We start from the raw sequence: 14971 nt of genomic DNA, 5'->3' as shown, positions 1-14971 counted from the left end.
CTCAACGTAACCTTTCCACAAAGCTTGTGATGAAAGTTGTTGTCATTGTGCTTTTGTTTGTGGAAAAAATCAGAAGCCTCACAGTTCCTTTAGAACGTGCTTTAGATTTAAATTTTACAACTTGCAAACGTCCCAACTCCAAAGTGAAATGCTGGATTTTTGGCATTTAAGGTCTATTTCATAACTTGTGAGATGTCTTTGTTATTGAATTCGTGTCCTAGATGAAGCATTAGTCAATTATGAACGCAAAGTAGGCTTCAGAGTCCATTCAAATGCTGGAAATAATTAACTCTTTTGCAAACAAGCTAAGAATGCTTTTACTTAATGAGGTTTCAGCCTTAATGCTTCTAAAGCAAACCCCCATAATCTGTCCTGATTGAAGAGGACACTATGAAACTCCATCCCAAACCCACAGTGGCCACTTAGGAAAGGAAGCCTTGAGAATCTTCTTAAATACTCTCCATATTGCTTTAATGTTTATGGAATATCTTAAGCACAGATGACTGAAAAAAACAGCCCTTACCCCAGAAAAGGAGTAAAATGAACGTTGGTAGCAAGCACTGAAAAGCTCCCCCCATGCAAATTACAACTCAGAACCAGCAAGTTACTACAGCCTTCGAAATGTCCCAATTCCAGGAAAAATGCATAGTCATCAGCTGTTGCTTTGCACTAGTTCTGGCTAGGAAGGGGAAGAGCCATATAAGTTTAGGATGATTTATTTTAATTGTGGGAATGTGAGGTACCTCTCATAGGTTTTTCCTCCTCTCCCTGTGTTGTAATGAACGGGCAGGAGCTGGCAGTGCTCTGCTGTGGAAGGTGGGGTAGGAGAGAGCAGGAGGCAGCTGCACGCCCTCTAAGCAGCATTTCAAAGTGAAATATTAAAAAAAAAAAAAAAAAAAAAAAAACACAAAAAACCCTATATTTACACTGAAGTAATTTCAAAAATTAGGGAAATTAAGAGAAAATTCTTGTTGAAACAATTTTTGAAGGAGATTCAGTCTTCTAGGTAGAAATTTGCCACATTGATTTGAAAATCTGCATTTAACCATCTATTTTTTTTAAAAGTCCAAACTCGGTCCTTGGATTTATTTTATTTATTTTTATTTTTATTTTAATACAAACACACAAAACTGTGAATGTCATTTTGTTTCAGTTAACCTATTTGTATGGAGTGGTCTAGTGTGCAAGGGGCTGCATAGTCCTTTTTTTGTACAAATTCTCATTCTCCCCTGTAGCGTCTGACAGCCAGCTCTGTGTAGCCTGTTACACAGCTATTACATCTCAAATTAGATTTTGTTAGATGAAATTACTTTAATCTTAAAAGGTTTATAACAAATTTTCTGTGTTACGAACAAAACCTATGCAAGGATAATCTGTACAACAATGACAAAATCCTTTTGTAAAATCTTCTCTCAAGGCCCAGGTCCAGCCAGCGTGAGGGATGTAAGGAGGAGGCCGGTGGTGGGCTCGGGCTTTCCTCCTCTTGCTGTCATCTGGCCAGGGGACAGAAGTCACAGTGGTAAAACAGATGCACAGCTGTTTTGTCCAGACTGAGGGGGCTGCAAAAGCCAAATGGTTCCAGTTTTAACAACGGCAGCAGAAGGAATGGGAACTCACCAGGAAAAGTAACTGGGTTTGGTTTTGTCTCTTCCTCTGATGGCAAAGAAGAGGTTGATAGCTTCCAAGGACTTATTCTGAAAGAAGGGGAAAGAGTGGCTTGGATGAGATGGACCCAAATCAAAACTGTGTTAAGTCAGGGTAGGATTTGCCAATGAAATGACAATTCTCATATTTATATTGTGGGTGCATATTTATTTCAGACAAAATCCTGAAAGCATGTCAAGGCCCACTGACATATTACTAGACCAGTTTTGTCAAGTTGTCTGTCACTGTATAAGGCAGTGAATATTGGATAAGGCTGATGGCAATATCCTGATAGACTGTAATCAATTAGGACAGCAGAACATCCACCACCACCTCGGTCTGAAAGCAGCTCTAATTTAGGCATGCAGAGTTCATCAGCTTCTGTTGTGTCACCCTTCTGAATTGTAATTTTGTTTGCCCTTATCTCGACATAAATATGCCTTGTTTAAAATGAATTGTTTGATTACATGATGGTATCGATTACCACAGTTGTTAAAAAAGAGTAATTGATTTGTTTCTGCAGTGAACTTGAGGAGAAGAGAGGAAGAAAGAAAAGAAGCTACGGTAGCAGTAATGCAGCAGAAGAAATGCCTCTGAAAAGAAAGAAGGCTAAATTCAGCCAAGAGGAAGAGGATCCCTTTTTGCCATTGGATACTGGGCTTTCTCTGGCAGAAGACGAAGAGCTTGTGCTACAGCTGCTCAACAGTCACAGATAATTATTTTCCTGCAGGTTTTCTTTTCAGGGACGTCTTCACAATTTTGTCAGTAGTCTACACAATTTGGCATCTGGGCAGATGGGTACCAGTGGATGGAGAAAAATGTTTTCCGTGAGCAATGGCCTTGTCTTGTATTGACTTGAAGATTATAGACAAGGTTTAGTTTGGTATATAAGGCTTTCTAAACCAACTTTCTGACCTAAATCCCTGTATGTCATTTTGCCATAACAGGTTTATAAATTCAAATCGACAGGTTTTGAAACAATTATCATTTTTTTAAAAATGAGTAAATAATTAATCTTGCTTAAATAAAAATACAATGTTCCTTTCTTGTCTGTGTCAGATTTGCTATTTTGGAAGATAAATGTGTCCTAAGATTACTGAGGAAGTATTGTTGGCAGCTCAAACCATACTACTTAAAAATAAAATAGTTTTTTTTTTTCCTTCTGTGTACCATGCACATGTATTTAAAATATTTTATTAAAATTCCTGAAGCTTTGGTATAAACATCTGTTATCTATTTTGGCTTCATTTTGCAAGCATTTATTTATCCATCAGTTAATATTTTCTCTTATGATTCTGTGACTTATATCAGGCAATTCATAAAACCACTTTTAGAAGGTACATTCTTGGGTTTGAATGCCATATGAGTAAGATCACAGTGATGCTCCCAAAACTATCACTGCCTGATAAAATCGGTTACAAGGTACAGATTTTGTGGTAGGAGCACCTGAAAGACTTACAATCAGGAATCAGCTACTTTTTTTTTTTTTTTTTGGTAGACAATATACAGTGAACAAAAGGTTATTCATCTTTATTTTCTAGTACATTTTGAAGTTTCATCCTGTCAAACTGTGGTTGTTTATTACAGATTTTGTGCATCCTTTCATCTAACTGTTAGATCTTGACGAACAGCAATAGGGTGTGTGCTGCTGTTGGTCCTTTCCCATCGCAGACAAGCAGCGCCATTCTTCCCAGAGCAAAGCAATGAATGAATACAATACTAAATCCTGAGTTTTTCAAGTAGGTTTTCATCTCTTGCTTGCACCCAAACACCAGCTATAAGCCAGACTTGCTGCCTTCTTGCTTGCGTTCTTGACTACCCCCTCAACAATATTGGCACGACATTCAGGAAAAAAAGCATGGTAAATGCTTGCAGGCAATGTGGAGAATGATCAGAACTGCTAAATTTTGCACTTTCAGAAAGGAGCCAGACAAAGGGAAGGCTGCTATGCAAGAAGACGAGGGAGAATAGGAAAATACAATGTTCTATTTGCTGACTATTTTTTTGGCAGTGAAGAAGCATGTAAAGTGATGATTGTCTGTTTTCAGCAGACCTGTGTCTTAGCAAATTCACATGGCAAGCTCCAAAATCCTGGAGTAAAACACTGAGTATATATAATTGCCTGAGGGCTTTTGCCTGTTGCTGCTCTTCAGCAAATGAAAAAGTACACATGGTCTCAAAAAGCTGTGTATGTCTGGTCCCCCCATCACATATATTAAGAACACATTAAAGTAAATGCTCCTTTTTTCAATATCACTTTTTCCTTTATTATTATTTTTATTACAGAAATCTGCCAATAGCAATTCAGCAAAAGTCTTTGTTCCTCTCAACGTACCCTGTATTATCTTTTAGCTTGGTTACTCAAAATGGGAAATTCTTGTCTCCAAATGTTGCTTCCCCTGTTCTGCCAGCAGGCAGGGGATCATCAAAACAATATTACAGGCAGAGCACATCTGCCATCTGCTCTTTCCTGACAACGTGGAACAAGAAGAAATGACCGAGTTCCACAAATACTAAACATGAAAGATGGGACCTGCTTGGCATCCGAGGCAGCGTTGTTTACGGTGCCACAGTGGGCCTTGAGAGTGCTGTGATCTGGTAATAGCATTGCTGATGGATCTGTGGATGAAGAAGGATCTGAGGCGACGCTCTGGTGGCTGTGCTTACACTTCATCATGTGGACAGCTGCAGGGGTTGTGATGAGCGGTGTCAGCAAATGCCTCTGACTGAGCTATTCCAGGTCCTGCTTCTGCTGGTGCAGGTGAAGACAGTAAACTCTCAGAAATGGAGCAAGGGGCGTCAGTAGCAGCTATCCAAAAACGAGCTGGATGCAGGTGGTAATGCAGTGGTGTATGCATCTTATTCAGATGTATTCACAGACTGAGTGTACCTCAGAGTGGTCCAGTGGCTTGCTCTGAGAATTAGTCACACAGAATCACAGAACTGGAGGGGTTGGAAAGGACCTCAAGAGATCATCGGGTCCAACCCCCCTGCCAAAGCAGGTTCCCTAGAGCAGGCTGCCCAGGCAGGCATCCAGACGGGCCTTGAATATCTCCAGAGAAGGAGACTCCACAACCTCCCTGGGCAGCCTGTCCCAGTGCTCCGTCACCCTCACCGTGAAGAAGTTCTCTCACATGTTGGTACAGAACTTACTGGGCTCCATTTTGTGGCCATTGCCCCCTGTCCTTGTTCCCACAAACCACTGAAGAGAGGCTGGCCAAATGCCTCTGTCTCCCACCCCTCAGGTAATTATACACATTGATGAGATCCGCTCTCAGTCTTCTCCAGGCTGAACAGACCCAGGTCTCTCAGCCTTTCTTCACAGGGAAGATGCTCCAGGCCCCGTATCATCTTTGTGGCCCTCCGCTGGACTCTTTCCAGGAGATCCCTGTCTTGGGAAGGTTGAATGGTTTGCTGGGATCCTGTACACAGTGCAAACAAAGGATTTACCATTTCTTACTGGAACATTCCTGTTCATATGAGGCATTGGAGCAGGCTGAAGGGAAATGGTTGAGTCCCCATCCCTGGAGGGATTCAAAAGTCATGTAGATGTGGTGCTTTGGGACATGGCTTGGTGGTGGACTTGGCAGTGGTAGGTTAATGGCTGGACTTGATTTAGAGATCTTTTCCAACCTAAATGATTGTGATTCTATGATAGTATGGGTGCGAAGGAAGAATTTTTACCCAGGGAAGAGTAAAAATGCAAACTACATAAATTGGAAGGATCGTGCTGCGTTTCTGTCTTTGTGATGTATTCATTGTTTGCATACAATAATTTTGCTAGTGCACTTATATATATATGCATATAGGGATAATGGAGTTTTTAATGTATTTTTATTGTCTGATACAGAGCCATTGTTTCCTGAATCCTCATGAATTTTGTCCGTCTACTTCCAGTGCAGCTGTCCCTGAGGGGAGGTGTACACGTATATCCAGAGTAAGGCCCACAGTAATGGAGTCTTGTGAAAAAGAAGAGGGGAGGTCCTTAAGGCAGATGCTGCATGTGATGGCTGCATCTGGGAACTGGGAACTAGAAAGAACAAGACAAAAAAAGCCAGGATTCAGCATTTTGAGACAATGGCGGTGGGCTGGCATTGCTGTCAGCTGTAGGTCTGCTTTAAGAGGCTCCTGACCAACCCTTATTTTAGCTGTGTTTCTGCAACAAGAAAAGCACGAAGCACACAAATTAATGCCAGAAATGCAAGAATTGACATGACCAAAGGGTGTTTTTCCATGAGCTCATTTGCTTTTCACACCTGTGAACCTCTCTGTGGTGACCTGCTGCCAAAAGGCTCCACCAAAAGGCAGGTGGAGAGGGGCCAGCCAGCTGGGGACACCACCCATCGTCTCCTTTCTCCTGGCTGTGGAGATGGCAGCATGTGGTGCTGTAGCATCAGAACAAATCCCAAACTTTTGCAAGCTTGTATTTCACATCCCTGCTTTGCACAGGAGAAATGGAAGCACGGCTATCATTTGGCTGATGTGTAATCAAAGAATTCACTGATGTTTTTAGGTACTGGAATCCACATACCCTAAATCCCTTGTGCTTTAGCAAGAGTCTGAGTTGCCTTCTGTGCTGGCCCTGGCCTTTGGGCATCACAGGGACTGTGCTGCAGAGCATCCTGGGGTGGATTTCTCTAAATATCTTTTAATATCTTTAAATATCTCCTTCTCTGGAGATATTCAAGGCCCATCTGGACGCCTGCCTGGGCAGCCTGCTCTAGGGAACCTGCTTTGGCAGGGGGGTTGGACCCGATGATCTCTGGAGGTCCCTTCCAACCCCTACAGATCCGTGGTTCTGTGCTTTCAGGCTTCCTGCAGCTCCCCTGGGAGCGGGGAAGGTGGGGCTGCTCCTGCAGGGGTGGCAGCAGCACCGAGGTCTGGCTACAGCAGCCAGCATCTCCCAAGGCCACCGGCCAGGAGAAATCCTTCAGCTGCCAAGCAGGAAATCTTGTTTTAAGTAATGGGGTTTCATATTAGTTTGTGCCTGTACTTTACATTAATAGCGATCGATTTCCTTCTGCTGGTAGAACAGTTCCGTTGTGTTGATTTATAGCTAGGTGTTATGTTAAGGCTAAATCTACTACGTTTAGCTAATTCTAAAACTGTATGTTACACACATATATACATATCACAGAATCACAGAATCACAGAATTTTCTAGGTTGGAAGAGACCTCAAGGTCATCGAGTCCAACCTCCAACCTAACGCTAACAGCCCTCCACTAAACCATATCCCTAAGCTCTACATCTAAACGTCTTTTGAAGACTTCCAAGGATGGTGACTCCACCACTTCCCTGGGCAGCCTGTTCCAATGCCTCACAACCCTTTCAGTGAAGAAGTTCTTCCTAACATCTAGCCTAAAACTCCCCTGGCTCAACTTAAACCCATTCCCCCTCGTCCTGTCACCAGGCACGTGGGAGAACAGGCCAACCCCCACCTCGCTACAGCCTCCCTTGAGGTACCTAAAAAGAGCGATAAGGTCGCCCCTGAGCCTCCTCTTCTCCAGGCTGAACAAGCCCAGCTCCCTCAGCCGCTCCTCGTAGGACTTGTTCTCCAGGCCCCTCACCAGCTTCGTCGCCCTTCTCTGCACCCGCTCAAGCACCTCGATGTCCTTCTTGTAGCGAGGGGCCCAAAACTGAACACAGTACTCGAGGTGCGGCCTCACCAGAGCTGAGTACAGGGGGACGATCACCTCCCTAGCCCTGCTGGTCACGCTGATATGTATCATATACTTTAGCAGGGTGTTGTTCAGAGTCTAAAATTTTTGGTTTATCACATACAGAAGAATAGAGCCCTTCATTTATTGGATAATTTATTACAATTTGTTTCAAGCCTCTTCTAGACGGAAACTGGAAGCCATGTAAAAGTCATGATAGCATTGAAGAGCTATTATTTATTTTTTTTAGTTAGTTCAATAGGATGACATTAAATGTGCTAGCAACTGAAGGTGCTCAGCTTGCAGTGTTTTCATGAGGCACATAGAGGTGTTATTGCAGAGATACTGCTTTGCCTCAGCATCATAGAAATTTCTGTTAGGTGGTCACTTTGTAAAGAGCTTACTGATGCGGCACATTAAATTGGGTGAAGAGTATGAGAAATTTAGGCTCTGACATAAGTGATTGCAAATTATTTTTTAGCATTTTAACGGGTGTTTTCCTTTAAATATGATATGAACTGAAATAAAAAATAATTTTTATTCCTCTTGCAACTGACTGAGCCCTGCTCGAGCAGTGACTGCTCTGTCCTGCTCTCTGGCCAGACTCATAAAGAGAGAGAAATGCCTGAAGCAAAACATTAAAAACCAGGGAGCTATGGCAGAGAACATTCAATTCAGACTATAAAAAGTAGTGCAAGATCTGAAGATACCGAAGTGACCCTGCGGGTTCCTATAATCCTGGATACATATGATAAAATCTGAAATAAAACACAAGAAGAAAATGTGTCTTGGTAAAGGTTGCAAATGGATATTTTTCCTTACTGTGCTACTCTGATTTGACCTGATTCATGCTTGTTTCTTGTGAGATTGATTGTGCTTTGTAGCAGGGATGCTGAGCTGGGCTGTGCTGCAGAAATGGCCACTGTGGTTCAGGATGTTGCTGCTTTTCTGCTGGAGGTCCCTGCCCCAGCTGTAACCTTCCCCTGAATAACAACAGGAGCTTTCAAAGCGGAGCTGAAATCAAGCTGGTTGGTTCCGTGCTGAAACAGATGAATCCCAGTGCCATCCATTCTGCTAACCAGGCAGAAGGTTGGGAACAGCTGGAGGGCAGAAGCATCCCTTTTAATTTCATTGTGACCTTGTGTGGAGGGGAGCCAAGCCTTGCGCCCAGCATGCCTCGAGCTAGAAGATCCAGAACACAGCCCAACTCCAAAAGAAAGTTTCCGATCAATAGTTTTAGTAAGAAAAGGCTATTACCACACCTTTTTGACCATGTTTTACTAGATTTCTTTGTTTTATTACTCTCTTCTCTGGTGTTTGTAGCTCCTCTGAATTCAATCTCATCCTTTCAGATTAATTTTTTTATTCTCAGAAGGATCTTCAAGTTTTATCTCTAAAAGGTGGAACTAGATGCTAGAAAATTGCATTGTCGACGTCCTTACAAATCATAAAAATTGCTATCGAGGCTTTAGTTTATACCACGTGAATGCTTTTGTAATGAAGTACTCCCCAAACTTTAAAGTCAAATGAGGCAGTTAAGAACACAAATTAGGAAGCCCAGTGCAGAAGAAGATTTTTTTCAGGCCTGCTAGGAGCTTCTGCTATGATTAAATCAGTCAAGAGAAGTCTACCTCTTCCAAGAATGTGTTGTGCATTGCCTATTTTTGTCCATGTCTGGCTGGAAGCCATTTTTTTTTTGCAAAGAAAACTATTTATCAGATTCAGTCATGTAAAAATGATTGCTTAAATTACACAGGGCTATCAGCTCGCAGATTTACCCAGGAGTGGAATCTCTTGGGTAGAAGCTATCTGCAAGTTTTGCACATCATCTGAGATGTGTTTTGTCTATAAAATATAGATAAGTTTAATTAAAGTAAATTAGTTTTGTGGAGCAGTATGCGAGATCCTTTTGAGTTGAGAAGTAGCCGTGCTGAGATTTCAGCGGCGTTAAGAGGGAAGTAACGAGCGTTGTGCTCCCAACCACGCACGGGATGCTGACGGCGGATGATGTTCCTGCCTGTGGCTTTTGCAGCGCTACACACGGCCTCTCCCGTGCATGCTTGTGCCTCTGATGCTAAACTTAAGCTGTTACCAAAATGCCTGTGTGTAAGTACAGCCTGTAAAGGGAATGTTAATGTGCATTTGCTTATCACAGCTAAGGTGGTACAAAATTTGGCTCATCTTTTTGCAAGGCTGTCATCCATTCATGGTGCTGCACCTGTGAAATGGTCCCTTCATCAGCGTGCACTTTCAGTGGCCAGGCTGGTGCGATCCTCTCCACCAACTGCATTAGATTATACTGAGATGCAGCCTGTGTTTACTCCATGTGAAAGTTAATGGATGTACCTTAGGAACTAATTAAGCTTCCTAGCCACCACAAATGTCTTCTGAATTACATCTCGGCAGGGTCACGGCTTTTTTGATGCCACTTCCCCAAGCAGGGTTTTTATTTAATTGGAGATGTAACCAGGCCTTTGTGGAAGACATCAGGATATGTTTTTGTTTTTAAAGAACTTTGTGTTCCTTTTTTACAAGCACGTATTATGTGTGAACCCTTTCTCCTAGCACCTATGAATCTATTCCAGCACACACTCAATTGCACTGAAAAACTTGCTATCGTGCTTCCGATCGATGCTGTCCTGTCAATACAAGGGCTGCTCCTAGGCGGACAAGTGTGCCTTGCCTTGGGTCTGATCCCGGGTCTTGCAGCAGCAGCGCGAGCTCACTCCTGGCCTCCCAGCTCAGCACTTGACTGACCGGAGCCCTCCAGGTGGGAATTTTGGATGGATTTAGACTTTTTCCCCAAGCCAGCAGCTGTGCCTGGCCCAGTTTGTATGCCCAGGTATGGTGATGGAAGTCCTGGGGAAGTGTCCTAAACCTGCCTAGGCTGTTGTGTGCAGTTAACACATTTGGAAATAGTTGAGAGAACTTGTTCCTGCAAAAGTGTTGACATAGGACAGTCTTCTGCATGTAGTTAAGATATTCAAAGGATATTTTTATGTAGTTAAGGTGCATCAGTAGCAGCAAATAATCACAGAATCACAGAATTGTAGGGGTTGGAAAGGACCTCAAGAGATCATCGGGTCCAACCCCAATGCATGTGGAAAGATGTTTGTATAGGACCAAGACTGGATAGATGCCAAGAACTGAGCAAAACAGAGGTTCAAGGAGTCTCTCCTGGTCCAGCTGAAGACACAGCTGCAAGGAGCCTGTGATGGAGACTCTTGTCGCCACCAGAAAGCAGCTGATGGCCCTGCTGGGAATTGGATTCCCCACATGAGTGATGCCATGTGCACAGATCCCAGTAATTTAGGTTTTTCCCTATTAACAAACACTCTGAGTATCTGTGCAACAGTATCCTGATTGGCTTTGGCTAAAATGGTCACTCATGAGTGCACAGAAATGCTGGGAACTCAGTAAATGATTTGGTGTCATCCTGCAAAATACTGCACACTTAAATGCAGGTCAGCTTGCAGATGGATCCTATTCCCAGAAGGGAAGACAGATGTCCTGCTCACAGTTCACAATCATGGTAAATACCACAATTAATAAATAGATGGGTGCTGCTAAACCTGCCCTCAGGGTTCCTGGCCTGCAGGGACAGTTGTATGATGGAGACCCAGGACATGGCTAAGAAACATAAAAGAAAATAACCAGTGAGGTTACTGTGGGCAGCAACCATCCCACTTTACTCTAACACTGGCTGAAATACATAAGCCCCCCCCCCGCCCCTTCACCCAAGAGATAAATAATGGTATTTGCTTTTATCTGTCTTCTTTTAGGGTTTTCCTCTGCAAATCTCTTCATCCTATGTCAAGCTTGTCTTGGGCACCCTCTTGCAAAAGCCCTTCCACCCCTCTCACAAAGGGTTCGGTGTCCCTGCCAGCAGAGCAGTGCTCCAGGTTTAGGTGATGCCACGGACTGGGCCTTGTAGGCCTCATGCCTATGGCCCTGCTGACAACTGTTTTCCTGAAAACTCCACAAACTGCCTTTCCTAAACTTGACCCGGCAGAAGGCTGGTGGAGGGGATTGCAAGGGCCCAGCGTGCAGGGGGAGCCCCACCACTGCCCCCCTGGAGCTCTTTTCCAGGATCTGCCATAGGCCTCTGGCCATAGCTGCTGGGGCCGGTGCTCCTTGACCCACACAGCTGTTCAGAAGGTCTTTCTTTCCATAAAAACACGTTCTCCAGCAAGCATGCTGGGGAGGATGAAGAGCTTGCATTTCTTAAATCTATGTGTAAGAATGTGCTAATCTAGTTCCTTGTCTAGTGACTAATTAGGCCCATTTACTCTTTCTGCTTCTTCTTGTGGATGCTGATACATTTTTTTTTTTTGCAAACCAATGTGCTTCTTCAGCACCTAATTTCGGCATAAACAATACCAAGCTGTTAGTGATGCAGAACTGCCTGGCTAAGAGAGCTGCTCTCCTCCAGAAACTTGCTAAATAAAGTCAAGGAAGGGTAAAAACTCTGCATGAAGGTCTCTCTCTTTTTTTTTTTTTTTTTTTTTTTTTTTTCCAAGTGAATTTACCCTGCTAAGTATTTGAGGTTCCTGTTTCCATCCTCCAAAGGTAGAGGGTAGGATTGGCCCACTGCCAGCCTGCTGCAGGCCCTCCCAGCCCTCTGCTCAGGGTGGTCCCACCCCTGGATATCAGCTCCCTCTGCTAAGGGTGGGCACCACGAAGGGGCTGAGAGGAGAGCAAAAGTTGGAGGGGGAGATGGGGCCAGAGGTGGCTGTGGCTGGTGGCTTCTCCAGCCTCTTGGTGGGCCCCTCTGTGCCCACGTGGGTGCTCCTGGCAGCTCACCCAGTGCTGGTAAGGAGGATGGAGCCCACGGCCCTGGACCAGCATGGGCTTGGTTTTAACTTACTGCAAAACACGGGGATGGTGCTGAAATCTGGCAGTTTCACTGAGAGCTTTTCTTAGTGTAAAAACACAAACTTGGAGCTACACAAACCATAGGGAATAATGCTCTTCCCTTCACGGGAACTCAATTATCAGAGATCTACAGAAAACCTCAGCAAAGCAGCGCAGCCACATCGGACAGATTGGGCCGAAGGGGCTATTTTGGCTTTGTCAGTGAAGTGCAAGGTGGGCTTATGGTTCCTACCTCCATGGATTCATGGTTATCCTGGAGGCATGAGGCTGCCACCCCTCGTAAACTGGCCCTGAGACATGCTTGGGGACCGGTGTACTCAGCTGTCCCGCACTGTCTGTGGCTGTTGGTGCACACACAAGCATTGGTCTCCTGAAATCTGACTGAATCCTCTCTGTTTGACACGTGTGATCTGGCAAGCTATGCTGGTTTGCAAGATTGTGTTTAAGATAAGATCTTCCACTGAATTCACTACTTAGAGAATTATTCTGTACATTCAGCATGCAACTCTCTCTGTGATAATGTGGGGTCTTAGATATTTAACAATTCCCACTCACATTTCTTGTGGGAAATATTCAATATCCCACCTAAATATTCTCCTCCTTATTGTAAATATTCATCATTTTCCCATCTACTGCTGACTGTCTGCACAGCCACTGAAATTTTCTTTCTGTCAGCCAAGTCATAAAGCATTAAGAGGGGCAGTTTTTCTTAACTAAGTGAAAATATGAGCTTGTCTATTTAGCTCTGCAGTGATTTTAGCATCCATTCTGTGTTCAGTTAATGTATGTGACTGCAGCAGCCACTGCTTCCGCAGGAATGAGTGACACCACACAATTTTTTTTTTTCATTATGGAAACACAAAGGTCAGAATTTGCTCCTCTGTGGTAACCCACCTAAAACTGTCCCTCAGTTTGCAGCCCCCTAACCACCCCATTTTCCTGGTCTGCTGCCTATTATTGTTTTGCTACAGCCTCCCAGGGACAAAGACTCCATGGGCTCCTTGGGCAGCCAGGCCCAACAGGAGGCTATTTCCTAATCCAGCACCTCCTCACAGCTGCCTTGACTCCTCTCAGCCTTCTAGCTCTCTTCCCTCAGTGCCTGCCATGTCCCCCTCCACGTGAAGACTTGCAGCCAGGGTGAGAGGTGCCTCTGGGGACCACTGGGGCCATGCAGGGCAGAGGACAATGCTGCTGGCCTCCAGCAGTGCTCCTGCATGCCTGTGCCCACATGAGGATCATCCCTGAAATGTGGGATTGATGTCTCCCAGCTCAAGGTCACAGAATCACAGAAAGGTTTGGGTTGGAAGGGACCTCAAAGATCATCCAGTTCCAGCCCCCTGCCATGGGCAGGGACACCTCCCACCAGACCAAAGCCCCATCCAGCCTGGCCTTGAGCACCTCCAGGGATGGGGCTTCTCTGGGCAGCCTGTGCCAGGGCCTCACCACCCTCAGAGTAAAGAATTTCTTCCTAATATCCAATCTAAATCTATTCTTTTTTAGGTTTAGATTAGATATTAGATCGGATTGTGTTGTGTGCTGTCCTTCCACCAAAGGCAAAGCTGATCTGCCCACGTCAGTCCTTCTGCAATCCAGGGTCAGAGCATGTCCCAGGTAGCTGTCAGAGGCCATCTGCAGTGTGTTACCTGGCTACCTGTGGAGAGTGTCTTTGATTAGACTTGCATTTGTTATACATAAAACTGTTCAGATTTGTAATGGTTCACATGTGAAGTGAGGAACATTTCGCCTTTGCACTGCCAGCTCTCACCTGTTCTATGTCATCTGAAATGTGTCCAAGATTCAGTGGAGCAGCCAGCAGGATCACTGTCCTTTGGTGTTCCCTGGTCAATGTGAGAACTGCTGAGAGCAAATCCTGATTCTGTTTTGCAAGTCCCAAGCATGTCCCTGGTGCAACCGGTGCTCTCTGGGCAAGTGGTGCCCTAGGGGAACGCTAAGCCTGTGGCCAAGCAGAGAGAAAATAGTGCCAGTTCTTCAGAGGCTGATGCTATGCACAGCATAAGGAAGATCACAGTGAGTGGAAATGCACAACGCTCAAGTTGGAGTGAGAGGAGAAATTTTTCATTTTACTGAAATTGTTGCATCGAGTTACCACACCATTAAGAAAACCACGATCTTGATCAGATTAATGGGTGATTATCCCATGAAGAGCAATTTTGGTGTTATGTATGAACAGAAATTAAAACCTCTCTAGCATGGCTCATTTCAATTAAAAATAGGTGCTTCAGCTGCCATTTGCTGCTCTGGGATTCAGCTGCAGCTAACAAAGTGCACAGTCTCTGCTGCGGATTGTAGGGCTCCTCAGCAGAGTGTTAGGGAAGTTCTGCAACACTCCTGGGCTGTGATCAGTGCTGCACTCATTTTGTAAGCCGGGTTTTTCACTCCAGGTTAACTCTGAGCCAGTGGCGGAGCTGGGAAGAGAATCTGGGTCTGGCTGCAATGCTCTGCTGGGTGCAATGGTCCTCTGGGTGCAAATCCTGCTGGTGCCTCTGCCTTCCTTTCCAGAAGGAGACACCAGGTTTGTTGTGTGTTGAAAGGGTCTCCTGCTCGTTCCCTCTTGTTCACGTCAGTGCCTGAAGAACGTCTGGCACCAGCCTGCAACCTGCAGCTTGACCAAGGCTCTCTCTGGGTATTTACGGTCATGCTTTAAGTACCCCTCGAAGTGTCTGAAAGTCACCGGGTCGATTCTTTGAAATGCTGGGCAATTTTCATACCTCGAGGTCAGCAATAAAAATCCTGCTGGTTTGTCAAGAGCAGGGGTGGGCTCAGGGCTGGCATT

At 44.7% G+C, this 14971-nt stretch overlaps 1 protein-coding gene across 1 annotated transcript in view; it reads left to right on the top strand.

Annotated features, from left to right (window-relative positions):
• LOC116501818 (probable ATP-dependent RNA helicase DDX10) overlaps positions 1-2360 on the top strand; it is a 77931-nt gene extending 75571 nt beyond the window's left edge. The window contains exon 5 of the mRNA XM_032207420.1: positions 2168-2360. Coding sequence (XP_032063311.1) covers positions 2168-2360 — 193 coding nt within the window. The remainder of the gene's footprint in view (positions 1-2167) is intronic.
• Positions 2361-14971: the final 12611 nt, after the last annotated feature.

This window comes from Aythya fuligula, chromosome 1 (assembly GCF_009819795.1).
Source record: "Aythya fuligula isolate bAytFul2 chromosome 1, bAytFul2.pri, whole genome shotgun sequence".
Lineage (NCBI taxonomy): Eukaryota > Metazoa > Chordata > Aves > Anseriformes > Anatidae > Aythya > Aythya fuligula.
This window is presented reverse-complemented; position numbering and strand designations above follow the sequence as displayed.